We start from the raw sequence: 26,506 nt of genomic DNA, 5'->3' as shown, positions 1-26,506 counted from the left end.
GAAAACTATTAACAAACACTTTCCAGTTTAGAGTTTCATCATAAAATTCTAAAATAAACTATCATAGGCCTCTGCCAATTAGTCCATCAGAGAATAGTTAAGGACAAAATTGACCAGAATTGGTAATTCGTGCTGAGAAAATTTTTTAGTCTATCAACTCTGAGTTAGCTCTGGCTCACCAGAAATCAGTCATCTCTGCAGGAAACAAGTTTCCTTCTACCTTCCACTGGGCATCAGGAAGAGGAAACAACACATTTTCCTTCCAAACCTTCCAACCACTAATCACTCTCTTCAGGACTAGGAATGACCAACACCACTTACTGGCAAAATGTTCAGTCATGAACATGAAAACTCAACAGCTATGATAAAAATGTGGAAATCGAGAAGCAAACTGATTCCAAAGGAACCAAGACCAGCTCTCTACAAACCCACATAGTGAAGTGACTCGGTTTGGTAAGCTCAAACCCTTTAAGCACAGAAGTTCCTAAGGATAATGAAGGTAAGTAAACACACCACAAGGGACAGAAAGAGAAGCATCGCTACTAGCTCAACAAATGGGAAGCTTCGGGATCCCTGGGTGGCGCAGCGGTTTGGCGCCTGCCTTTGGCCCAGGGCACGATCCTGGAGACCCGGAATCGAATCCCACATCGGGCTCCCGGTGCATGGAGCCTGCTTCTCCCTCTGCCTGTGTCTCTGCCTCTCTCTCTCTCTCTCTGTGACTATAATAAATAAATAAAAATTAAAAAAAAAAAAAAAAAACAAATGGGAAGCTTCAACCATACAAGAAGTTCACTGAAGGTACAAAGTATTTGGTATGATCGTTATCAATGTTTTTATTTTCCCACCTAAACCAACAGTTCTTAGACTTTTGGAGAAAAGTCTTGAGATTCTGCTGTAAGCTACCAATTTACTTATAGAAAAACATGCATACACATATAACATTCTGCATATAACTTCAGAGCATTTCTATAAACCCATCTAAGAATCCTGGTTTAGAAATGCCTGCTGGAAATCTCACTTTCTTACATGTATCTGGTACATATATTTGGTCTCTTGAAAAAAACGCATGTAATCTGGAATGAAACAGTATTTTTTTCAAATACAACTTTCTTCAGTATAAAAACATTTCAATGCAACAAAATCAAGTTAAAAACTATTTTGAAAAAATAAACAAATAAATAAATGCTATTTTGAAAACTTTGATGATGTGTAACCAACATTATTGCACTTTACAAGGAAAACAGAGCAAGAAGGCAACTATGTACAATAAAGTTCCACTTATCTTAAAGCCAGAAAGCAAGTTCCACTTAACTAGAACTAGTTTGATTCCTCATTGATAACATAGAGATCGATTCCAAATGAACTCAGGTGTTTTAACCTGATATGGTGATCATACTGAACAAAAGTAAATATGATAATGCAAAGAACACGAAAAAGTAGTACGTGAACTTTCATTAGATCACCATTAAAACATCAGCTGTATTTTGCAAGAGTAATCAGCTTACGCTCATTGCAATGAATCTACATTGATGATTTTGAAATGATTTTCAAAAGTGGCTTTTCTGACATTAACTACTTTACTTGTCAGTTGTCTCTTCCTCTTTAAAACAGCTCCAAAAATGCTTTCTTCCCTTTATAAACCAAAATGCACTGCTGGACCTTTTTGGTTCGGTCCTCTGAGAAACCCAAATGGCCCATGTCTGGACCTCTGCAGTTCACTAAAACCACACATGTGCTTTACCTGCTCCGCTCATAGCTCCGGTGACGGGAGGGCGTTCTCCCTCGGTCGTAATCTGATCTGTAGCGGCTATCTTGTCTTCTCCTGTCAGGACTTCGGCCTCGTTCCCGTCGATCCAGGGACCGATGCCTCTCGCCTCGGCCGTGACTGTGATCCCGGTGCCTGTGATCCTCGTAGTGCTTGAGCCTTTCAGGGGACCTTCTCTCACTGGGAGCCTTTGGGAGGGGGTATGGAGGGAGGTGCCTAAAATGGGGACTAGTGCTGTTATTAGCACTGGGTGGAAAAGAACTGGGGTTGTTCTGGAAGCTATTAAAATTGGGAGGTGGGAAATTATGGTGTGAGTACCCTGGAGGGTACTGATAATTGACCTGCTGTGGCATGACCGGAGGGGGTGGGGGGTGGGGCATGGAAGGAGGGGGCATCATGAAAGGGAAAGTGCCCTGTCCAGGAGGTGCTCCAGGGACTGGGGGGTTATTAGGACAGGGCATTGGAGGTGGCATAGGAGGAAAACAAGGAGGCACTGGGAAGGGGGGCCTCATCTGGTGATTTGGGAAGGGGGGGCGTATAGGGCAGGGGGGAAGAGGGCCCTGGGCTGACGGAGGCATGGGAGGAGGGAAGGGGACAAAGTCTGGTCGTGGAGGCAGAAAATTGGGGGCTGGAGAGTTCGAGAACGTGGTGGAAGGGGCACTTGGAGGTTCATATTGATATTGCACAGGAGGCTGCTGAGGATGAAGTAGTCTCAGATTTTGAGGCCTGAAGGCTGGGGCTGAGGGTCTGGCTCCATGTCCTCCTCGCCCTCGGGGACACCCTCGTCCTGGATGGAACGACATTCTATGACTTTGTGGGAGGAAAGAAAAAGAAAAGAAAACCAAAAACTCACCATAAACAGGGTGTCACAAATGCCTGACCATCTTCAAGAGCAACTGACCCCTTCAGCCCCTGGATTATTCTACCTACCTGACACTGAGCTCTCTGTAATACCTCAAACTCCTCATGGCCAATAAAGTCCTCTTCCCCTGTCTCAGTCCCTGGCTTCTGTCATTCCCTAAAGCTGCTCCTCCTCCAGAATGATGAACTCAACATCCGACTATTTAATCATATGCTGTTATGTCCTTGCTCAGGCTCCCCAAAAATCTGAACCTCGCCATGTCATCCCACCTGTACACCACTCTCTACATCTGCACCAGCACCTTCCTGTCTTCACCTTCCTCCACACTCAGCAGAGACTCCACAAATTCAACATACCTGGTCCTAAAAGGAATTAACGACCCTCCCCTCCAAAACAATACCAATGGCTGCTCTTTTACGGTTTCTATATTTTTTTTTAAGATTTTATTTATTTATTCATGAGACAGAGAGGGAGGCAGAGAGAGAGGGAGGCAGAGATACAGGCAGAGGGAGAAGCAGGCTCCATGCTGGGAGCCCGATGTGGGACCCAATCCCAGGACCCCAGGATCATGCCCTGAGTCAAAGGCAGACGCTCAACTGCTGAACCACCCAGGCATCCCCAGTGTTTCCTATTTCAATAGATAATAGCATTTATTGGTCCTCAAGTCATACATCAGCCAATTATCTGACAACTTTTCCTCCCTTACCCCTTTTACCCAAAAATGTATTTTAAATTCCCATCACTTCTGCTTCATAAATACTTCCTAAGTTCACCCACTTCACACCATCATTTCTTCCCTTGCTATAGTAACAACCCCACTGGTCTTTCTATAATCACTAGCACTACCCATCAGGCCTTTGTTAGGTTCCCTGCTCTCACGTTCTGTGATGCTTCCTGGCAGGTCCTACAGTAATTACAATTTACCAACTAATTACCTCATTCCACCATTCATGTTTGCCTGCACCTCAGAACTATAAGCTCCATGAGGGCAGGAGCTGGTCTGTGCTCCTAGCCATGTCCATGGCCCACATGAACACACCTCCTCCTCTCCCGTTACCAAAATCGGGGTTTGCTCTTCTCTCTGCTCTCCCAAAACCTCCACCATTACCGTCACACCACTCACCACGTATTGCCTTGCATCGTGACACGGTGTCTGGATATGTCACATCTTCCACAGGGAATATAAGCGCTAGGGGACAGAAAGAATAAAACAGGCATAAAAAGGTTTCCCAAACTGCTAATGTCTGCAATTCTCTTAACAATGATTTTGCATTCTCCAATACATTGAGCATACTGACAAAATTAAGAGTATATTCCCCCGAAGTAAAGTTTACAACTAACTTTTAAGATGTCCTTATCACACAGTGAGACTAACAAGCAAATTCAAATATAACTATAATTTGTAAACACAACAGTTATCCTTGATTTCATCCTCAGCTTTCCACTGAAGAATGCTGTGAACATGAATGGCTTTCCAAATGCTTAAGTTTCAACAAGATAGTTTTAAAACTTAAATAAATACTAAGTGCAAAAAACTTGACTATAGTGGTATCTTCCTAAGGTCTATCTAACTAAAAGTTTCACCGATAAGCTTAAGGTAGATTTTCAAAAGGCTCAAGAAAGTAATGTCAGATTTTTTAGCTCTATCAATCACTGTGCTTAATAACTAGCAGGCATCTAAAAACATCTAATTGGTGACTATTATTCAGCCTAAGGCCTTCATGATAAACCTAGGACCTACACAGTTGATCTCACCACCATGGGCTACTCATGGCTCCTGGCCAACAGAATCTAATTCAAACTCCCATGTCTGGCATTTAAAACCCATTACCACGGGGATCTCTGGGTGGCTCAGCAGTTTAGCGCCTGCCTTCGGCCCAGGGTGTGATTCTGGAGTCCCAGGATCAAGTCCCACGTCAGGCTCCCTGCATGGAGCCTGCTTCTCCCTCTGCCTGTGTCTCTGCCTCTGTCTCTCTCTCACTTTCTGTGTCTCTCATGAATAAATAAATAAAATCTGAAAGAAAAAAAGAAAGAAAAGAAAAGAAAAGAAAAGAAAAGAAAAGAAAAGAAAAGAAAAGAAAAGAAAAGAAAAAAGAAAAAAGAAAGCCCTCCACAGGGCAGCACTGGTGGCTCAGGAGTTTAATGCTGCCTTCAACCTGGGGTGTGATCCTGGGGTCCTGGAATCGGGTCCTGCATCGGGCTACCTGTAGGGAGCCTGCTACTTACTCCCTCTGCCTGTGTCTCTGCTTCTGTGTGTCTCTCATGAATAAATAAACAAAATCTTGAAATAAAATAAAACCCTCTACAACCCAGACCCAATTTCTTCCAGAATTATCCTCCATCACCTTCCCCGTGAAGTGCCTATCACCCAGATTTTCCCAGGTGCCTAACATACCAAGTACTATTACCCAGCTTGTTCTTTGCTCCTGCTCTTCTAAAATCCCCTGCTCTGTGAATGTGCCCACTGAATTTCATCCACCTATGTCAAATGGCACCTCTTCTGTGAAGCCTTTCCTAGGTCCCTTTAGAATGTAATCCCATTCCCTCTAGACTTACTTACTTCTTTTACAGCACTTACCAGAGACTGTCTCATATTATAGTCATGTGTGCACATTTCTAACTCCTCCACTAGACTTTTAGCTCCTCGAGGACATGGGTTGATTCATGGTCATTTCTGTATCCTTCACAGCCCCTGGCACAATGTCCTGCACATAGTAGGTGGTCAATAAATGTTTACTACATCACCAATGGCAAATGTTTCTATGTTGCTACCATCAGTTTCCCTTTCACATATACCCACAACATAGTTGCATTATCAAATCCAGACAAAGAGGAGGCCTTTTCACAGATTCGCGTGATACCCAATGAGCCCAGATTTGTCACGCTGACCGTGTGGACTCCAAGTTGAGTAAGATGCACAGCCTGCAAGACTCAAGTTCTGAAACCACTTACAGGCATGTTTTTAGGAAAATAAATAAGTCAATAAACAAGAGAAAAGGGACGCCTTGGTGGCTCAGTGATTGAGCACCTGCCTTTGGCCCAGGGCGTGATCCTGGAGACCCGGGATCGAGTCCCACGTCGGGCTCCCTGCATGGAGCCTGCTTCTCCCTCTGCCTGTGTCTCTGCCTCTCTCTCTCTGTCTCTCTCTCTTGTCTCTCATAAGTAAATAAATAAAATCTTTAAAAAATAAAATAAAATAAACAAGAGAAAAGAGGTACGCCCAGGGTCTAAGGGAACACAAAGGAGTGTGCCAAACCTAGAGATGCAAACAGGGTCACTAACACTTGCACAGTGCGCGACAGCTGACCTTCCGCGATTAGGTCATGCATGTTCCTATAGAGAGAATACCTGAAAACACGGATTATGAAGCTGACATTCTGAAGGCACAGTCCGGCTCTGCTGCAGCACAAACTGATCCAAAATCGAGAGTCAAGAAATTCGCTGCAAGCGGCCGAGGGTAGTTGTTTTCCGCGTGTCTACCCCCAGGTTGCTGGGTTCCTACCCCAGGAAGCAGGGACGCTGCGGGGGCTGTTTGGCCAAGGTAACACGTCCGGGAGCATCGGTCTACGTCGCAAGGGCCGCGAAGTGTGCCTCCCTTCCCCGCACTTGCACTCGGCCCGGCTGCGGGGCGGCTGCGTGGTTCCCGTTTGCATCTCCCGCCAGGCCGCGCGCCCCACGAGGCCAGCGCTGGGCTCCGGGTTTCCCTCCGCGGCGACCCCGGGCGGCCCCAGGCCGGGACCCGCGCATGCGCTCCACAAATGAATGAAAAGGTCTCCTTCTTCACTTCCACTTGCTCGCGGGGCTCGGGCCTACGGTCGCTCTTCTGCCCGTCGGCTGCAGACCCGAGGAGGGGGCCGCTCGACCCGAACCCGCCCCAGCCCCAGCCCCAGCCCCAGCCCCAGCCCCAGCCCCAGTCCCGGACGCCTACGCCCGACACTCGGCGGCGCTCCGTCTCCCACACCCGCAAGGCGCCCCCCCACACACACACACACACCTCCCTTTTACCTTATAAAACGCTCTCGGGCCGCGAGGGAGCCGTCAAAGCAAAGCCAGGCTAATTCTGCAGCCGCCGAGACCCTAGCGCCGCCCGCGCCTCCGGAACAGGAAACCGAGGAAATTAAAAAGCGAACCTGAAGAAGATGGACCGCGACCGCGGGGTGGTGCGGGGGGCGGTGGGGGGAAGCTTTTGGGCTGCCCACAGCGCCTGGTGCGCGGTGATTGGCGCGTCTTCGAGAGCGATGGACACGTAAGCCAATGGTCTTCGTGGAGCGCGCCGGCGCCCGCCCCCTGCCCTCTACAGCTTCCAATCAGGAACCGCAACCGGGTGAGCGCGCGTTTCCACCCGGGAGGGGCAGCGCGGGCGGCCCGGGTCCTGGTCTCGCGACTGCGGCGCCGGGGATGCTGCCGAGCGGGAAGGCGGCGGGCGACGCGGCGGCGGGGCGCGCGGGCCTGCGGCGCTACCCCGCGCTCCCGGTGTGGGTCGTGGAGGATCACCAGGAGGTGAGCGGGCGGCCGCGGGGGGCCGGAGGGAACCGGACTGCGTGACCCGCGGCGGCTGCATGGCTGCGGGGGAGGCGCCGGAACGACCAGCCGGAGGAGGAGGAGACGCGGGCGGCTGGGGTCCGCTGGCTGGGCGGCGGGCGGCTCGCTCACCCCTCGCCGCTCGCCCGGAGCCGAAGCCGAGCCTTCCCGCGGCCCCGGCGTCTGGGTGGGAGGCCTCGTGTCCGCCGCGGCGCGGGCCGGGGTCACGGGGTCACGGCACTGACCGTGGGCTCCGCGGGTCCTGCCACACGCTGGCAAATCGAACTCCAGTAAAAGAAATCAAAAAAATAAAAAAAAAGAAAGATGTGGGCTGCCGTCCGTGATAGAGACTTGGCGTCGTGGCACCCTTAGGGCCGTTGGTAGTGTTGTCTGCTCGGTGTGTACACGAGTCTGCGTACCCGAGCCTTGCTCTTATTTTTTTTTAAATTTTATTTATTTATTTATTATTCATTCATTCATTCATTCATGAGAGAGAGAGGCAGAGACACAGGCAGAGGGAGAAGCAGGCTCCACGCAGGGAGCCCGACGTGGGACTCGATCCAGGGGCTCCAGGATCCCGCCCTGGGATTAAAGTGGGACTAAACCGCTGAGCCACCCGGGGATCCCCCGAGCCCTGCTCTTATAAACACCAAAACTATCTTCCATTGGAGTAGCTAAAATGATGACTTCATCCCATCTTCTGGAAGCCTTATAAGGGAGGCCCATAGAGTCAAAACTTTGTTTTTGTTTTTTGCTTATTGTTTGTTTTTTGTTTATTGTTTTAACCAGCAGCCCCCTTGGGGGTTCTCTGGATATGAAAGAGGGACACGATGATTGAGGATTTATGGCTGGAGGAAGTTGGGTTTCCCAGGACGTAGAAAGAGTAGTGAGGATGGGCCTGAGAAAAAGCACAGGCACGGGTTAAGCGGTGCTTTCAAATTCAGTATTAAACGCAGCACAACCCGGGCAGCCCTCGTGGCTCAGCGGTTTAGCACCGCCTTCAGCCCAGGCGTGATCCTGGAGACCTGGGATCGAGTCCCACATCGGGCTCCCTGCATGGAGCCTGCTTCTCTCTCTGCCTCTGTGTGTGTGTGTGTGTTTCTCATGGATAAATAAGATCTTAAAAAAGAAAAACGCAGCACTAGGTGACTTGGAGACCACCTAGGCTCATCCATCATCCAGAGGTGTGGCAAAGGCCGGGAGACCCATGGTACCTTGAACACCTCTTTGTGCCAGAATGTTCATTAACTGCCAGTTTGTACGTTTTCCTGAGGGCCAGTCCTTGTGTGTTTACCAACATTGAGTTTGTGGCGGGGCCAGATGGAAGCAGGAGATGCCGGGTAAAGCCTGTGGAGGTGCAAGCGGGAACTTAGGAGGAAAACATAAAGCTAACTGGAGACCGCTCTCTATAAGCCCATCTACAGTGAACAAGTTTTATATTTCCCTACTTTTTAGCAACTTGATGTGCTTTACATTATATGCAGTTACGTTAAGCCTTGTTTTTCAGGCTGCAGCAGAGTGTGTGCTCATGATTTCAGTGACATTTCTGAACATATGCATGTGTTTTCACAGGTCCTGCCTTATATATACCGGGCCATTGGCTCGAAGCATCTTCCTGCCGGTAACATAAGTTTTGTGCATTTTGATTCACATCCAGACCTCCTTATTCCTGTGAATATGCCAGCTGACACTGTGTTTGACAAGGAAACACTTTTCGGGTAATATGTGGTTTTTGTTCGTTATTTTATTTTATTTTATTTTATTTTATTTATTTATTTATTTATTTTTTTTTTTTTTGGTAAACTCTGCCTCCAGTGTGGGGCTCAAATTCAGGACCAGGAGATCAAGTCACATGCTCCACCAGCTGAGCCAGCCAGGCACTTAGTGATCTTTTATATGCTTGAAATACAATTTGCAGTACATGATTAATTAAGGGAAATAGACTTTCTGAGGTCATGAGTTTTGTTTTCGTTTTCCCTTTTTATTTTATTTGGAGCAAATGTTGACTTTCTAAAGAGCCAGATAGTAAATATTTTAGGTTTGCTTGCAATATGGTCTCTGTTGCAACTATCTTCTCTCTCCTCTTATACCTCTCTCTCCTCTTTTCTGTATAGGAAACAACCATGGACATTAATGTAACAAATGTCTGCAGCTATATTACAATAAAACTTTATTTACAAAAACAGATGGCCTAGCCAATGTTTGCCAACCTCTGCTTTAGAATTTTAGAAGTAGAAGAGACTTTAGAAGTTACCTGAGCCAGTTCTCCCTTCCTCTCTCCTTTAAAAAATCTGGATACAAAGGCACAAGAAAATGTGTTAAACATGTTGTTCAAGGCAGCCCGGACAAAATAAAATAGTTATTTTTCTTTATAATATGAAACTACAAGATAGATGCTTGGGTGAATTAACTCTAGCCTACTACATTTCTTTCAGTTGACTTTCTGGAACCCCTTTTTGGACCACTGATTTCTAAAGTGTGGTAGCTCTACCATTGTTGTTAACTGTCTTTTATATTTAAAGGTTTTTATATTTTAGAAATTGAAGAGAATTATGAAACAAGTATGTACAGTTAGTCATAGAATAATAATTCTTAAACTTTCTAGTCTCGGGATGCCTGTATACTCTTAAAAATTACTAAGCTTTTTTTCTAAGTTTGGGTAGTATCTATTCACATTTACCATATTTGAAATTAAAACTGAGAAATGTTTAAAATATTAATTCATTTCAAAATAGACTTCAACATGTTACCATAAATACGATTATTTTTATTAAAAAATGTATTTTCTAAAGCAAAAAACTTAGAAGAGTAAGAATGTGTAAGTTTTTGCATATCTCTTTAATATTTGTCTTCATAGGAAACAGCTAGATTCTCCTATCTGCTTCCACATTCAGTCAGTTGCCATATGTTGTTTTGGTGGAAGTAAAATGAAGAAAATTTAGGAAGAGTATTTTTATAGCCTTTTCAGATAATTATGAATATTCAATACTATACCAAAACTTGACAAGTGGTGTTTTTTTTAAAGCTTAGTTCAAATGTAGAATCCAACAATTCAAATTCAAGTCTGAATAACCATTGTATGTTGATCAGTCTTTCTTTCAAGAAAAATGATGGTGTTCAACTCTCAATTGAATTACAAGTGCTTTTCATTAAGACAACCGTTCGAAGACTGTAGCAGAAGTACTTTCTGCGCATTTCTCATTTTACCACCCAGAATATTTAAAATGTATATTCAAGTTCAAAATTTAATAAAATTATGAAGGAACTTTTTACATAAAACTGGCTTTAGAGGGGGACTACTAGTAGACTTGGTACTGTTGCCTTCATCAGTCTTAGGATGCCAACCCATAATTGTCTTGTACCATCAGTGCAAATGTCAATACAGTGAAAAAGGGAAATGATGCCTTAATGCTATTAGGAAAATTGTTAAACTCTTGTTCTGGGTGAAATTATATTTGGAAAAACCACTCACCAGTAATTTCCATGCTTTCTATTTCTTTTTCAGAGAATTAAGTATTGAGAATTGGATTATGCCTGCAGTTTATGCTGGCCATTTTTCTCATGTTCTGTGGCTTCATCCCCCATGGGCTCAGCAAATCAGAGAGGGCAAACATCACTTTTTAGTAGGCAGAGACACTTCTACTACAACAATCAGGTAATCTCATATTTATGAGTATGAAAGGGGATGTAAAGGAGTGAATGCTGCTTTTGTCTTATTTTGAATCCCCATAACTCATGAGTTGCCTACATACAGATGGGCTCAGATTAAACAAACACCAGGAACAGGTTTTCATGTCTCTTGACCTTCACAAACCATCTATATTTTGTTACTGGTAAGGTTGGTTGAGAATAATATCTTCATCCTCTGGAATTCTGGCTGTGTTGATGACTTAATTCCATTAAATTATTGAAGTATCTTATAGATTTACATTTCTAATGATACATTTCACTGCTTCCTTACAATATAATTATTGTCTGCTGAATTTAACAATTGCAGTTAAAAAAGCAAAATTATCTCATTTTGCATTTTTTTTTTAAAATTGAATGACTAAAAAGTAGATTTGGGGTTTTAATTTTAGTAATATAATTAGCTTTCGATAATGAATCTAAATTAAGTTAAAGCTGACTTAAGTCGCATGTGCAACTTTTTGTTAAATAAGCTGTTTAACCAATGTTTTAGGAATATTGCAGTACTGCAAACGTCTTTAAAAATATTATCATATCCTTGACTTTCTACAGTCTCTTATGATGGAATGAATGTTTTAAGCAGTGATGGCATAACTTTCTCAAAGGGAAAGGAGAGTGGAATAAAAGGGTAGTAATATATTGAAAATGAAATACACAGTCTCTCTCATTGTAAGTGATACTTTTTAGTTTTGATTTATCCTTAATGATATAGTTAACCTTTGTTGTATGTTCTTATTAATTACACAAATAACTTTCTATATACATGAAAATTGTACTTGGGATAAAATAATAAATAGAACTCCACATAGAATAAATATATATAATACTGATATATGTGAAAGAATGGTAGTGCATATATTGAGTACTTCAGTGAGTAGACCTCATTTGACCTGTAACAGGTTTTTGCAAAATCAAATAATTTTAAGTTTCAAACAGACATTTGAAACGTAATGTAAACAACAATATTAGGAGGATTTTGATTATCTGATGATTTTACTGAATTCGGTACGTAAGAGTTTATAGAAGAGACACATACAGGTATGCAGTCTGAGATGCATGTGTTCATACAGATATGAACAAAGTGAAGCATCCTTTATTAAGGAAGAATACGAATTTAGGTTTGGGGGATATAGCCTTTGTTTTTCTAGGACAGCACAATTTATAACAAGCCTGGATATCAGCTGTATTATGTCGTTAATCTTATTTTGGAAAATTAATACCTTTTAAAATTTGAGACTATATAGCTGGAGGAAGGTGAGTATGAAATAAATATTTTTTTATTTTTTTTATTTTTCAGTATAAAATAAATATTAACCATTATTTTAGTTGAATAGAGCCTGGCTCTGAAAGAAGCATTTATTTTTGCTTTTCCAAGTACTTCCTAAGGTATAATATAGTTGAAAAGCTAAGAATATACTGATATGTCTAAAATCAGAAATCTGTAACTTGTAAAATGCATTCTGCATTGTATAAGATTTTTTAAAGTCGTTTTCCACATTAAAATATTATGGTTAGGGCAGCCCCGTTGGCACAGCGGTTTAGCGCCGCCTGCAGCCTGGGGTGTGATCCTGGAGACTCGGGATCGAGTCCCACATCGGGCTTCCTGCGTGGAGCCTGTTTCTCCCTCTGCCTGTGTCTCTGCCTCTCTCTTCGCTCTCTCTGAATGAATAAATAAATAAATCTTTAAAAAAAAATTATGGTTATATAAAGTTTGCCAAAACTTTGAAACACATCTGAAGGAGCGTTTGTTAAGAGAAATTCTTTCCAGTTGTAATTTTTCCGTTAGTGATTATTTCGACGAAGTTGCAGCAGGTATGAGAAAGATCCAAGACATCAGCTTAAAGATTTGTATTTTTTCTCATATTAGAGTTTACTGCACATAGTCCAGGGCCTATCTGGCAGTTTACAGGTTTGGAAACCCCAGTTCCTTTTACCTTTTTGCTTCATCTTTAGAGTATTGCCCTTGTCCTCATAGTCCAAGGCGGGCTTGCCATTTCCACGTTCACGTGCCAGTCAGCAGGTAGAGGAGAGTGCCGTTATGAACCCTTCTCTTCAGTTCACAGCCGTAGTCCAGAACTTAGTCAAATGGCCACCCCTAGCTGCAGTATAGGCTACGAAGTATAGCCTTTACGTATTTCAGGTAGTTATGTGCCCACCTAAAAACTGGGGGAATACTATTTCTGCAGAGGAACAAGACTTAACAAAAGTAGAGAGAGCTCTCCGTTTTTGTTAAATATATTGTTACATTTCTGCACTGCTTTGGAAATGCTATTTGAAATGTCAACTAATTTGTCCATTTGTCTTTAAAATAGTTTTTTCCTCTAATCCAGGGTTACAAGTACAGATCATTACTTTCTAAGTGATGGTCTTTATGTAACTGAAGACCAGCTAGAGAACCAAAAACCTTTACAATTGGATGTAATTATGGTAAAACCGTATAAACTCTGTAATAGTCAAGAAGAAAATGATGCAGTGTCTTCTGCTAAGAAGCCAAAGCTAGCACTGGAAGATGCAGAAAACACTGCCTCTAGTAACTGTGACTCCTATTCAGAAGGACTGGAAAAGGACACAGTGACACAGAGGAGGGGCCAGACTTGCCTAGAACAATCATGTTCATGTTTTTCTGAAAGCCAAGAATGCCAGACTACAATCAGCACTGGGGAAATTCTGGAAATTCTGAAGAAAGGGGATGCATTTGTTTTAGATATTGACTTGGATTTTTTTTCAGTCAAGAATCCCTTCAAAGAAATGTTCACTCAGGTAAATGTGGCATTTTTAAAATGTAGATCTTAAGACTTGTATGACACTTGTCTAGATCAAGGATCAGCAAACTTTCTGCAAACAGCTAGATTTTAATTACTTTATTGGAGGTCCCATATGATCTCTTTGACACATTCTTTGTTGTTGTTAAACCTTTTTAAATATGCAGCTATTTTTTTAATTGAATTGTGTATATATCTTTCTTAACTTGAGGGCCATACAAAAAAACAGGTTATATGTTGTGGGTTGCAGATCCCTGCTCTAGATAGTATTTATTATTTTCTATTTGTTAATTGGGGTGATAACTACATGGGTAGTTTAAAAAAAAACTAAAATCATGTAGTACAAGTAAGTTTATACATTGAAGATATCACTCTCTCACCCCATCCCCATTCCCTCAGTTTCTTACTTCAGAAACAAACATCATGGCCAGTTTCTTGGTGTATCTTTCCAGAGATATTATATGTATATAAAGAGCTGTGTGACAAATTTTCCACTGGACAATGAGGTGAAATGCCTGTTACATATGTACTCTTGGAGCTAATAATTCAGGCCTGTTCATCAGATCTTAAATGCAGAAAGCCAAACAATATTAGCATGCACAGATCTGAGAAGCAACATTTGAGAAACTCCCAAGTGAGCATGCCTGGGTACATTTTATGGCACAGTAACTGCTTGCTTTAACATTTGGGAGGTTGTTCAAATCTAATCTTTTTGAGATTAAAATTAACTATTTTTTCTACCTAAATTCAGTCTTTGATTTTAATGATCTTGTACTTTACAATCCTAATTTGCATATGTATTGGAAGCTTTTGTGATTTATCAAAGACCTCTAAATAAGTATTGATTAAAAAATAGGTAAGATTTGAGAATTTAGTGTAATCTGAAACAAGAGTGGGGGAACTAGAGTATTCTCCCAACTTGCAAATAAGGGAGAAAAATTGCTGTTTCTTCCTGCTCTTGTACACGAGCCAGTGGTTATAAACCATAAGTTTTTAGAATCATGAAATGACCTTGGAACTATTATAAAACTTGAAGAACAGGCATATCTGGAAGGTATTAGGAATGTATCTTACAAATATACTCTCATCACATATTTTTAATGAAAATTTCTACAAAGTTATATAAGGAACTTAATGACAGTCACTCCTTTTCCAAAGCTGTCAGGAGACCTGAGAAGTGGAGATTTTTGTATCCTTTATGCCCTTTGGTACTATGGAACTTTTGAAAAAGAGCATGTATTATATTTTATAATTTAATAGCCTTTTTTTAATACAGTAAAGAAAGTCCGTTATAGGGACACCTGGGTGGCTCAGTAGTTGAGCGTCTACCTTCGGCTCAGGGCATGATCCTGGAGTTCTGGGATCGAGTCCCACATCGGGCTCCCCATGGGGAACCTCCTTCTCCCTCTGCCTATGTCCCTGCCCCTCTCTCTCTCTCTCTCTCTCTCTCTCTCTCTCTCTCTGTGTGTTTCTCATGAATAAATAAATAAAATCTTAAAAAAAAAAAAGTTGCTTACCTTTTTTAAAGAGCATGGCCTGAAGTCCAGAATGAGTTTAGTTCTGTTATTTCTACTGTTTATTTGCTGTATGATCTTGGGAAAGTTACTTTACCTTTCTGACCCACGGTTTCCTCAAGTATAAAATCAAAATAATGACAAAATTCACAGGATTAGTATGATGAGGATAGTGGCACATTGTGCTTAGTGAACTTCAGCTCTTGCATGTATACTCTTCCCAACAACACTCCTAAATGGGATTACTGGGGCCAGATACACCCACCTATAACGGAGCTATTTAGTGTGCTAAATGGGGAGAGACATCCTCTTGCAAAGTCTTCGCTTAGCAGCCATCCTTCTGTTATATCTGCCTCCAGTATTGCCTTTGAACTTCCAAGTTCTCTTCTGCAGGCTTGGAAAGGACTGCAAAGTGAATATGGAGTTTTGATTGTTATTAAAGACATGTTTATTTCCTATACATAGCTAAAATCTGTTGAGATCCTAGGATATATCCATTTATACAGTAGAATATTATTAGAAATCTTCTTTCAAGTCAAGTCTTTTTCCATAGCTAATTTTCATGCATTCTTGTCAGGATAGAGTTACCCTAAAGAAATGACATTGTTTACAATGACGTCTGAGTTATACATTTTTCCTGACTTTCACAGGCTAATCTTTAAATGATTGTCTAAGATATTCTCCTTATATCATAGCCATTTGTTACTTTTAAAGCATATCATTAAAAAACAATTAGGGGGGTCCCTGGGTGGCTCAGGGGTTTGGCCCCTGCCTTCAGCCTAGGATGTAATCCTGGAGTCCCGGGATTGAGTCCCACATCGGGCTCCTTACCTGGAGCCTGCTTCTCCCTCTGCCTGTGTCTCTGCTTCTCTCTCTCTCTCTCTCTCTCATAAATAAATAAAATCTTAAAAAAAAAAAAATAACAACAATTGGGGTTTTTTTCTAGTATATGGATTTTTGTTTTGTTTTCCAGGAAGAGTACAAAATCTTACAAGAGTTGTACCAGTTTAAAAAGCCTGGTACCAACCTGACAGAGGTATCCTTCATTTGTTTCTTTTGGGTTTTGTCTATTTATCACATATCTAATAATATAGCTCGTTAGAGTGCTCTCACATCTAACCAAAATCTTTGTGTGTTTATTGGGGAAGCCCATGCTTAGTACTTACAAGTCCTGGTTTTAACTAATTGAACTGGTATTTTAATTCCAATGGGATTTCACTTATTTTTTTCAAAGACTAATTACTATATTCTTGGCTTTTCAATATGTTTAAAGGAAGATTTGGTAGATTGTGTTGATACTCGAATTCATCAGTTAGAAGATTTAGAAGCTGCTTTTGCTGATTTGTGTGATGGTGACAATGAAGAAACTGTACAGAAATGGGCTTCAAACCCTGGGTAAGACCTTGAAACATATTTTTCCCCAACTCTATTCTACTCATAGATATATTGTTTAATTTACTAGATAAATTACATTTTAAAAATTAATATTAAGTGCCAATACAAATTTACTAACAATGGTTAGCCTTTCCTGAGTGTTTTCTTTGTGCCCAATTCTAAGATTTTTTCCTTGCATTTCTCTCACTTATCCCCCACAGCAATTTGATGGCTTCATTGTTATTATGTTCATTTTATACATGAGGAAACTAAGGCCCAGAGGTTTAAGTTGCTCAAAATCACATAAAATCACATAATGACTGCCTGTTTTATATATAAGATGTGGTGCTAGGTCTTAAGGAAGATTAGAGATTGGTAAGACAGCCCCTATTGTAAGAATAAGAAAAAAAAAATAACCTATCAATAAAAAAGCAAATGACTAGACAAGGAAATTCTAATGTGAAAACTTGCCTCCTTTTAAGGATAGCCTGACTATGAGTAGAAGCTCAAGCTGGCCATGGCATGAGAGAATTGGATTTGATAGCTGGATCCTTCATCAGGTCCTCTGTTTGGCCGATTGTCCAGCATTAAGATTACTTTGAAAACATGGAGAAAAAAGTTCTTTTGGCATAGCATCTGTCAAGTTATAGGGTGGGGTAAAGAGTGCCTTTGGTATTAAAGCAAGTTTGGAAGAGTATTGAGATAAATAGTAGTTACTTTTCCCTGAACTAAATCTATTTTTTTTCTAGAGCAGTGTAGTTGACATACTATATTACATTACTATATTACATTAATCTCAGGTATATAAAATAATGAATTGATAATTCTTTGTATTATACAGATATAATATAAGCATAGTTACCATCTGTCACTATATAATGTTATTACGATACCATTGGCTACATTCCCTATGCTTTAGTTTTTATCTGTGTGACTTATTTATTGTAGGACTGGCAGTTGGGACCTCTTAATCCCCTTCATCTCCCCACCCCCTCTGGTAGTCACCAGTTCTTTGTATTTATGAATCTGTTTCTGTTTTTGTTTGTTCATCTGTTCTGCTTCCATATACATCCATATACAGATCATGTGGTATTTATCTGACTTAACTTCGTTTAGCGTGATAATCTGTAGGTCCATCCATGTTGTCAATGAATGCCAAGATTTCATTCTTTTTTATAGCTGGGTAATATTCCATTGTCTATATATGCTACATCTTCTTTATCCATTCATCAGTCAATAGACACTTGGGTTGCTTCCATATCTTGATTATTGTAAATAATGTAGTAAAGATAGGAATGCATAGATCTTTTTGAATTAGTGGTTTTTTTTTTTTTTTCCATTGGGTAAATACCTAGCAGTGAAATTACTGGATTGTATATTTCTATTTTTTAATTTTTTGAGGAACTTGCATACTATTTTCCCAGTGGCTGCACCAATTTACATACTTATCAATAGAACACAAAGTCTCCCTTTTTCTACACCCTATCAACATTTGTTACTTCCTATTCTTTGATTCCAGCTATTCTGACTGGTTTGAGATCATTTCTCACTGTGATTATGGTTTGCATTTCCCTGGAGATTAGTGATGTTAGGTCTCTGAAATAATTCTTTAAATCAGAGTTAGAATCGTAGTATTTTGAGCCATTAAGACTTGTTATGTCATAGTTATTTAAAATAATTCATCAGATAACTAGAAGAATGCAGAAGAAACAAATAGAGGTTGTCTTTGGTGAGAGGAATTCTATGACTAAAAGATGAAGTTAGGAGAAAGAAAAATCGTTTACTATGTGTATATTACCTCTTCAAAATATTCAGTGTAAAAAAAAAAAAAAAAAAAAAAAAAAAACAAAACAAAATATTCAGTGTAATTTTTGTTTAAAGACAAAATAATGAGAAACATCTCTGAAATATAAATATAAAACTTTGTTATCACTAAGGAAAACTGTGGTATTATATTGATCACATCAGTCAATATTGACCGAGCATTTGAACATCAGTTCACACTTTTCCTCTTCAGTATAGGGAACTAGTTCAAGAAATGATTCCTTCCTTTTTGAAATTATGGTGGAAGAGGGAGATGTAGGAATAATTCACAAGATGTGATTCTTTCTGGAAATATTGAAAAGTACCTATTATTTTGTGATTTTTGATGTCTCAAGCCAAGTTTAAAACTTAAAACAAAATTGCATGAAAACTTTGGAGTCCTGAATCTAGCCCATAGATGGAGCCACCTTTCACTGATATCTACTGTGACCGATGAGCATGCCCAGTTAACTCTTCATCACCTGCAGAGAGTTCTATCTCAGACTTGAAGAAACACTGAGGCTACAACAGAAGCAAGTTCACACTATGACTGGAATTGGGGGAATAAAAGAATAGCACAGAGGAAAAGTGGGTGAGACAAGCAAGAAAGGTCTCCCCAAAACTTACCATGCCCCTGAAGGGCCAGATCCTCAGCATGAAGGAGTCTTCACTATTAAAAAGCAGAGGAGGTAGGTGATGAGGGTCCAGAAGCCCAGAGAGTGTTCCTAATAAAAAGAAGTAACAGGTTGAGTGGACAAATAGGCCTCCATGCCTCACTTTTTCTTTCTTTTTCCCCCTCCCACCAGATGAGTAGATATTGGTAGGGGAGGCAAAATACTAGACACATTAATTAATCATGGCTCCCAAAGTGTTCCACCTAAATTATATCACTTAATTATATCACTATTGTTAGAACTTTGCCATTTGTAATTGTGTATGTCATTGCTCTTAAATTTTTTGAAAACTTTTTCATCACCGTGTGCTAAAAACTTAGTTTTCTTGCTGTTCAAAATAATTTTTAAAGTCACATTTTTAAATAAAAGGAAAATCTCAATTTCTTGATACTAATTTTCAACCTTTAACACAATCTGTAGTCTTGGAGGTAAGAAAAAACAGGGAACATTTATTTTTTAATATTTTAAGATATTTGAATATCTTTATCTTTCATTTCTCAAGCATCATATGAAACATTGTTAAAGGTAATTTTAAGTGTAATATATCATTTGCTTCTGTAATTTTAGTTGAGGCAGTGTGATATTTAATTAAAGGGTGACTTTTTTCCAGAATGGAATCACTAATTCCACTTGTACAGAGTTTGAAAAAACGGATGGAAGTACCAGACTATGAAATGGTAAATACTTTATATTGAAGTATAAAATTTATCCTTTAGGAAAGCATTTTTCTGGGTAGAAAAAGTACTTTTTGTTAAAGTGTTTTTCTTTTATTTGTGTTCCAGGAAAGTGTAAATGAATTATTTTTTATAAATGAGAAGAAATGAAAAAATATATAACTTTTTAGAAGTCAGAATACTGGAAAGATTTTCCAGAAAAAAAATTAACTTTTTAGGGCAGCCAGGGTGGCTCAGCGGTTTAGCACCTGCCTTCAGCCCAGGGCGTCATCCTGGGGACCCAGGATTGAGTCCCACATCAGGCTCCCTGCATGGAGCCTGCTTCTCCCTCTGCCTGTGTCTCTGCCTCTCCGTCTGTCTCTCATGAATAAATAAATAAAATCTTTAAAAAAAAATAAACTTTTCCCAATTTTATGTATAAAGCAAAAGTGCTGTATTTTTTTATTTTGTTTATGGTCAGATCTCTACTTGCCAGAGAGAAGGAAGTATACAATTTTTAAAGTTTGTTAATTTATTTTCATACTCCCTTCTTTTTTCTTTCCTCTCTCTGAAAACTTTTCTGATTGTAAAAACCAGGAGAAAGACAAAAGAAGGTGCTCTGGCAAGTGCAACTCAGCTACATCAGCTGTATCACTGACTTTGTTTGCCAATAGTGATCCAAAAGCTGTGGTAAAAGTGGATACCTTCAATGATAATTTCTTTTATTTATATCATTTTGCAGTCTTTGAAGTATAAATTTTCTCATTTGAAGTTCAAATGCCTTTTCTCAGATTTTGTGCCAAAACTGAGACCTGCAAGTCATCTTCTTTTACTCCTGGTGCCTTTTTGACTTCAATAAACTGTGTTTTTGCTCTAGTGTTTTCTTTAGTTGCAGAATACAATCAAACCACCTTCTTTGAACTGAAATTTATATACTGATTTAGTGCCAACTTTTTAAGAATAAAAAATACTAGCAAAAGAATATTTTGGTTAAATTGAACCTAACCCAAAACCCACTTTTTTTTTTAATGGCAATTTTTAAGAATGATAAGGTTAGAAGATACTTAGGGTTTAAAAATGCTTTGAGCTTGGGATGCCTGGGTGGCTCAGCGGTTTAGCCTGGGCCAACTTTGGTCCAGCCTTCGGCCCAGGACATGATCCTGGAGTCCCAGGATCGAGTCCCACATCGGGCTCCCTGCGTGGAGCCTGCTTCTCCCTCTGCCTGTGTCTCTGCCTCTCTCTCTCTCTCTCTCTCTCTCTCTCTCTTTCATGATTGAATAAATAAAAATAAAATTAAAAAAAAAAAAAAAAGACATCAGGCCCAAACAGATGTACAGGCTTGTTCTTCCAAAACTTTAGAGAACAGGTAAGATTTATCAGCAAGGACATTAATGGTTAAAGAATCTTCTAAAAACAACAAAGCCTTACAGTGTAATTTTTAATTTTTTTTATTTTCAGGTTCACCAGGCTGGTCTAACCTGCGATTACTCAGAACTTCCTCACCATATCAGCACAGAACAAGAAATTGAGTATCTTATTCAGTCTGTATATTATTTACTGAAAAATTTACCAAAACCTACTCTTGTGACAATTGCAAGGTAAGTATGGTAGCCTGAATAATGGCTCACTAAAGATATTCACATCCTAATCTCCAGAACCTGTATATATGTTATCTTGTACAGGAAAAGAGACTTTGCAGATATAATTAACTTAAGGATCTTGAAATGAGGAGATCACCCTAGATTATCCAGTGGGCCAGTGTGATCACAGTGGTCCTTAAGCAAGGAGGACAAGAGGGTCAGAATCAGAGAAATGAAAAGATGCTGTCTGCTAGCTTTGAAGATGGAGGATTAGGGCCACAAACTAAGGAATGCAGGCAGCCTCTAGAAGCTGGAAAGACGGGGAAACAGATGCTGCCCTAGAACCTAGAGAAGAATGTGGCCCTGATAGCATCTTCATTTTAGGACTTCTGATCTCCAACAAAACTATAATGTTTTGTTCCTTTAAGCCACTAAATTTGTGGTAATTTGTTACAGCAGCCATAGGAAATTATTAATACAGTCTCCATAGATGAATCTAATAATTACAACTAATACAGTAATTCTAACCAATTTTTTACCTATTCAACTCAAAATTCAGATTTGTATTTTCTCTTTCCTCTTAGTAATGGTTGGCAAACAACATATAGTTCTTGTTATCTTGTCTTTAAAGTTGGTGATACTATTCAGATTAACACAAGAATTCCCATTTGTGTGTCTACAGATGAATATTTACCTGATGCCATATTTCAGATTTGAAAATAATATGCTGCATAGTTACAACAATTTAATGAAACTTTTCTGTATTAATCTTTGGGCTGGTTTTATATGGAACTGTGAGGTTAACACTTTAATGTATTTTATGACAAATATTTTATAGTGCCCTTTTACCATCTGAAATGAAATTCATAGGTAACGTAATCCACATACATACATACACACTTTAAGTATATGGAAATGTTATATATAATATATATAGATAATATAATTGTCTTAGTCCAGTTAGGCTGCAATAACAGAATGCCATAGACCATGTGGCTTATAAACCGCAGAAATTCCTTTCTCACAGTCCTGGAGGCTGGGTAGTCCAAGATAAAGTCACTCAGATTCAATGTGGTGAAGACCTCCTTCCTGGTTCACAGACAGCCATCTTCTCCCTATAACCTCACATAATGGATGGGGTAAAGTAACTCTCTGGGGACTCGTTTATAATAGCACTAATCTCACTCATGAGAACCCTCATGACTTAATCACCTCTGAAAGGCTTCACCTCCAAATATCACATTGGGGATTAGGTTCAATGAATGAATTCTGGAGGGACATATTTAGTCTATAGCAATAACCTACCTGTACACATAATTTAAATATATGTTTATATATGTGTATATACACACACAAATCATCGTAACGTAAAAGAAATGAAAGTAACTGATAAACTGGTATGCACTAAAATGCCACACAAAAGGTGCCTGGGTGGCTCAGTCAGTCAAGCATCTGCCTTTGGCCCAGGTTAATCTTGGGGTCCTTGTATCGAGTCCCATTCAGGCCCCCTACCCAGCAGGGAATCTGCCTCTCCCTCTCCCTTTGCCCCTTCCCCTCACTCATGTACTCACATGCGTGCACGCCCTCTCTCTCTCAAATAATAAAATCTTTTAAAAAAAAAATTGTTTTAAGCCACAGAAAACTAGCATCTTTACAAAGAGTCACTAAATAGAACAATTATATGTGCAGACAATTGCTCATGTGATGTATTGAACAGATACTATGAACACAGCACTGCCATAGTGACACGGTTTTTCTAGTCATAACCTCTTGGTAAAGTTCTGAACTTAAAGTTCAGTCTTCCCTAAATATACAGAGTAGTTGCATTTCTGGGAAATTTGTTCATATTTAATCCATTTTCAAAAATACTTTGTTCATATGTAGAAGAGTATTAAATTCTAGCCTTAAAAAATTAAAAACAGGTTTTTTCACTTATGTGAGTGTTCTGTGGACTTTGGAAAGTATATATGACAGAAGACAAGTACTTTTATTTACATTCAGATTGCAGGACTGTCCTATACATTGCAAGAATTCTAGCAGCCTTGCCCTCTTGCCTTGGCCCTTTAATTGTTACTGTGACAATCAAAATGTACCTACAGATTTCCAATACTCCTTCTTGGGGGTAGCTCCCAAGAACTACTCTAACAGTGTTTTAAAGAAGCCAGATATCTTTTTGAAAGCATTGAAGTACTCCTTATTTGTTAAGGCTTATAAATTAAACTTTTATATATGATAACTTTCTCAAAGTAGGTCTTTATCTGCATGTATATATGGGTATATATATCCCTTCTTTTCTCCTTAATACCACTTGGGAAACTAATCCCAATACCAGCACATCTCCACATTTCATTTTGGATAATTCTATATACCTGTATAGTTGACAAGTAGTTTTTAGAAGCAGAAACCTTTTATCAGGAATGCCTGGGTAGCTCAGTGGTCGAGTGTCTATGTTTGGTTCAGGGCATGATCCTGGGGTTCTGGGATCGAGTCCCCCATTGGGCTTTCTGCATGAAGCCTGCTTCTCCCTCTGCCTATGTCTCTGCCTCTCTCTCTGTGTCTTTCATGAATAAATAAAATCTTAAAAAATAATTAAAAAAAGAAACCATTTATCAGTTGGAAAGCCTCTACCCTTAATAATTTCTAGCCCTTCTGTTCCCATAATAAAAGAATGAGAAAGACGCCCAATCACTAAGATAATAACCTCCCAGTATTTGCAGTATCTCCCTTTGAGGGAAACAGCCGCAATTAAGCACTGAGGCTTTGAAGACATGATGTGTCATTTTGAATCCCATCACCAGCACTTAGAACTAGGTGACCTATGCAGGTTAATTTTCTGTTTCAGATTCTTTTAAAGGGATAGTAAACTATATATTTCATAGAGTTGCTGAGAAGATTTAAAGAACATAATGTAATGCTCCTGACCTAGATTAAACTTTTAGTAGCTTTTAACTGTTACTATTACAAAATTCAACATACCTTCATTTCTATTTTATACTGAAATCAACACATGCAGACTTTTCCTCAGGACATGGTATGATCTCATCTTATTTACATTTTTTTTTTTCTTTCTCCTCTTGGTTCCAGGTCAAGTCTGGACGATTACTGTCCTTCTGAGCAAGTTGACACCATTCAAGAGAAAGTCCTCAATGTGCTACGCTCCCTCTATGGAGCTGTAGACATTCACTTGGTGTATTTAGCAGAATGTTCTCCACCTTGAAACAACAAAACACAAGGCTCCTATTACATCTAGTTGTAATAACAGGGTTTTCATTAACTTATTTGTAAATGAGTCTTCCAGAGAAGACTTGGTTTTTATATTAACTTTAAGTTAAAATCGTTTCGGTATTTTGTATCTCAAGACAGATATCATCAGTTGTTGAATGATGACAATTTTTTTAACATCAGGTCTACCCCCACCATTTGTTGCTTATTTTTCTTCCTTTCCACCATTGTCTTCTTCATTTTGTAAGGGTTGGTATTTTTCCACTTTCCCTCTAGGCTAATTGGACTGTACAACATTCATTCATTCATTTATTCACTCAACCACCTGACATTTATTGAGCACTTATAAGTGCCAAACATGATTAAGTGCTGGGTGTATGGTAATGAACAGAATAGACAAGGTCTCCTGCCCTCTTAGAGGACAGCTGAGAAACAAATTCTGGATTATGAGAAGTATTATGAAGGAAAGGACAACCACAAACTATTTTAAGCTTTTAGTACTCAGGGTATCTAGGCTGTATAAGAAAGTAACATTCTTAAAAGCTACTACCAAAAATAAATAAATAAGTAAACAAACTTGCAATCCACAAAAATATTGCAGAAAATCTACCTTTCCAAGACTGCCAGGGTTGTGGCCCAGCTCTCACAGTTGGGATGGAAGAGTGAAGTCAACTAACAAAATTTTCTTTGCTAATCAGAAAAGTTCTTCAGGGTTTTCAGGGTTTTCATGCCTCCGGATGATCATCAGTATGGGCATCGATTATAGTTCCTGAGTGCTACTTAATTGGCAGCCCAGGTTGATAATTTCGTCAAATAAGTTAGCTTTTAATACAAATAGAAAAAAGGATAATAATTAATTAATTCTTAATTCTGACCTACCGTAAATACCAAAAGACTTAACTGCCTTCCATCGGCCTCTCCATGCATAAGAGAGCCTGAGTCCCTCTTAATCAGGGAACTTTTCATTTGCTTAATTTATCAAAGTCTTCCCTCTTGAGTACTCCTCATGTTCAGCAATAATTTTTACCTACCTGATTTTTTTTTTAAATAGGATGGTATTTAGAGGGGGAAAAACACCCATCCATTCCTCGGTCCTAGCACAGCAGTTGTTTTTCATTTTTGCATGTAATTTTTGGGCTTTGACCACATGTGTACATGTTGAGTTGCATGTAGCTACAATTGTAGTGGTTACATAACTTGATGGCTAACACCGAGTCACATTACCATTGCCACTCAGTAGATGGCACCAGATCCCATTTTTCCAAAAATGCTGTTTTCCAGCACATTTTTCAATTGTCACCAAATTGATTTCCCAAGGCTGGTAGTGTGAATGCCTATTTCTGCTGTGAAAAACAAAGCAAAGTGATTCAGCTTTCCACTTTGATAGAACATTACGTGCCAAAAAGTTTTCTCTGTAAATTCAGAATTGCTAACAGTGCTGTTTATTTTTAAATTTCGAAAAAATGTTATTAGAGTTGTAAGTAGATGTTACTTTTATGAGTAAATTATTTTGTGTGCTAAAAGAAACAAAAAAGGTATGTTTTGAGGTATTAAGGATTTAAAACCAAACTAGCACTAGTTAATTGTATATGATCTCAGTGTGTTCATAGCACTGATCTTATGAATCTGCTTGAGTAGTCATTTATTACGATTCTCATAACTCGATGTGACTCATCATTGTTTTAACTCAGGTAAAATAAAAGGGCATCAATTTATTTTTTTGTGATACTCATATTGTTTAGCTTTCCTGCTCTGTGATTCTCTTTGAATGAAATTCAGTCCCTATTTGTTGACTACCACCAACTTGATAAATTATGTCACTGTGCATTTCAAATAGGAAGATATTTTATCAAGACATTCTTCATTCGTGTTCTAAGTACCAATGAGGACTACCACCATACAGGGATTTGGATTATGTGCAAATATCACTGAAGTATGGGATTTTGAGCAATTTTGTGTGTGTGTGTGTGACTTAAATGTAAGCATTGACCAAGAGCTTTGGTATTAACAAGTGTATATTTCCCAGTATCAAAGAAGAGAAGTCTTTTTTTTTTCCCCCTTCAGAAATAGTTTCTGTAGACCTCTATCT

The 26,506-nt window shown here is 39.5% G+C and overlaps 2 protein-coding genes across 3 annotated transcripts in view; one reads left to right on the top strand and one right to left on the bottom strand.

The window, feature by feature from the left end:
• The window catches only part of DROSHA (drosha ribonuclease III), a 121,569-nt gene extending 114,768 nt beyond the window's left edge, over window positions 1-6,801 (bottom strand). The window contains exons 1-4 of the mRNA XM_038535408.1: window positions 6,633-6,801; window positions 5,206-5,332; window positions 3,751-3,816; window positions 1,742-2,575 (exon numbers count right to left, since the gene is read on the bottom strand). Coding sequence (XP_038391336.1) covers window positions 1,742-2,575; window positions 3,751-3,767 — 851 coding nt within the window. The 5' untranslated portion in view covers window positions 3,768-3,816; window positions 5,206-5,332; window positions 6,633-6,801. The remainder of the gene's footprint in view (window positions 1-1,741; window positions 2,576-3,750; window positions 3,817-5,205; window positions 5,333-6,632) is intronic.
• Window positions 6,802-6,996: 195 nt separating this feature from the next.
• On the top strand, window positions 6,997-26,143 carry C4H5orf22 (chromosome 4 C5orf22 homolog). Of its 2 annotated transcripts, none has more exons than XR_005358627.1 (9): window positions 6,997-7,127; window positions 8,721-8,866; window positions 10,654-10,803; window positions 13,166-13,595; window positions 16,085-16,147; window positions 16,385-16,506; window positions 18,777-18,977; window positions 19,573-19,639; window positions 21,074-21,145. XR_005358627.1 is itself a non-coding variant. In XM_038535407.1 (9 exons), the coding sequence occupies exons 1-9, from the start codon at window positions 7,026-7,028 to the stop codon at window positions 24,410-24,412; spliced, it is 1,353 nt and encodes a 450-aa protein (XP_038391335.1). In that variant the 5' UTR covers window positions 6,997-7,025; the 3' UTR covers window positions 24,413-26,143. The 2 variants fall into 2 exon arrangements, 1 of the variants encoding a protein (XP_038391335.1); XM_038535407.1 differs by lacking the exon at window positions 18,777-18,977 and adding an exon at window positions 24,280-26,143 and having other exon boundaries at window positions 21,074-21,213.
• The last annotated feature ends 363 nt before the right edge of the window (window positions 26,144-26,506 follow it).

The sequence above is a fragment of the Canis lupus genome, chromosome 4 (assembly GCF_011100685.1).
Source record: "Canis lupus familiaris isolate Mischka breed German Shepherd chromosome 4, alternate assembly UU_Cfam_GSD_1.0, whole genome shotgun sequence".
Taxonomy (NCBI): Eukaryota; Metazoa; Chordata; class Mammalia; order Carnivora; family Canidae; genus Canis; species Canis lupus.
This window is presented reverse-complemented; position numbering and strand designations above follow the sequence as displayed.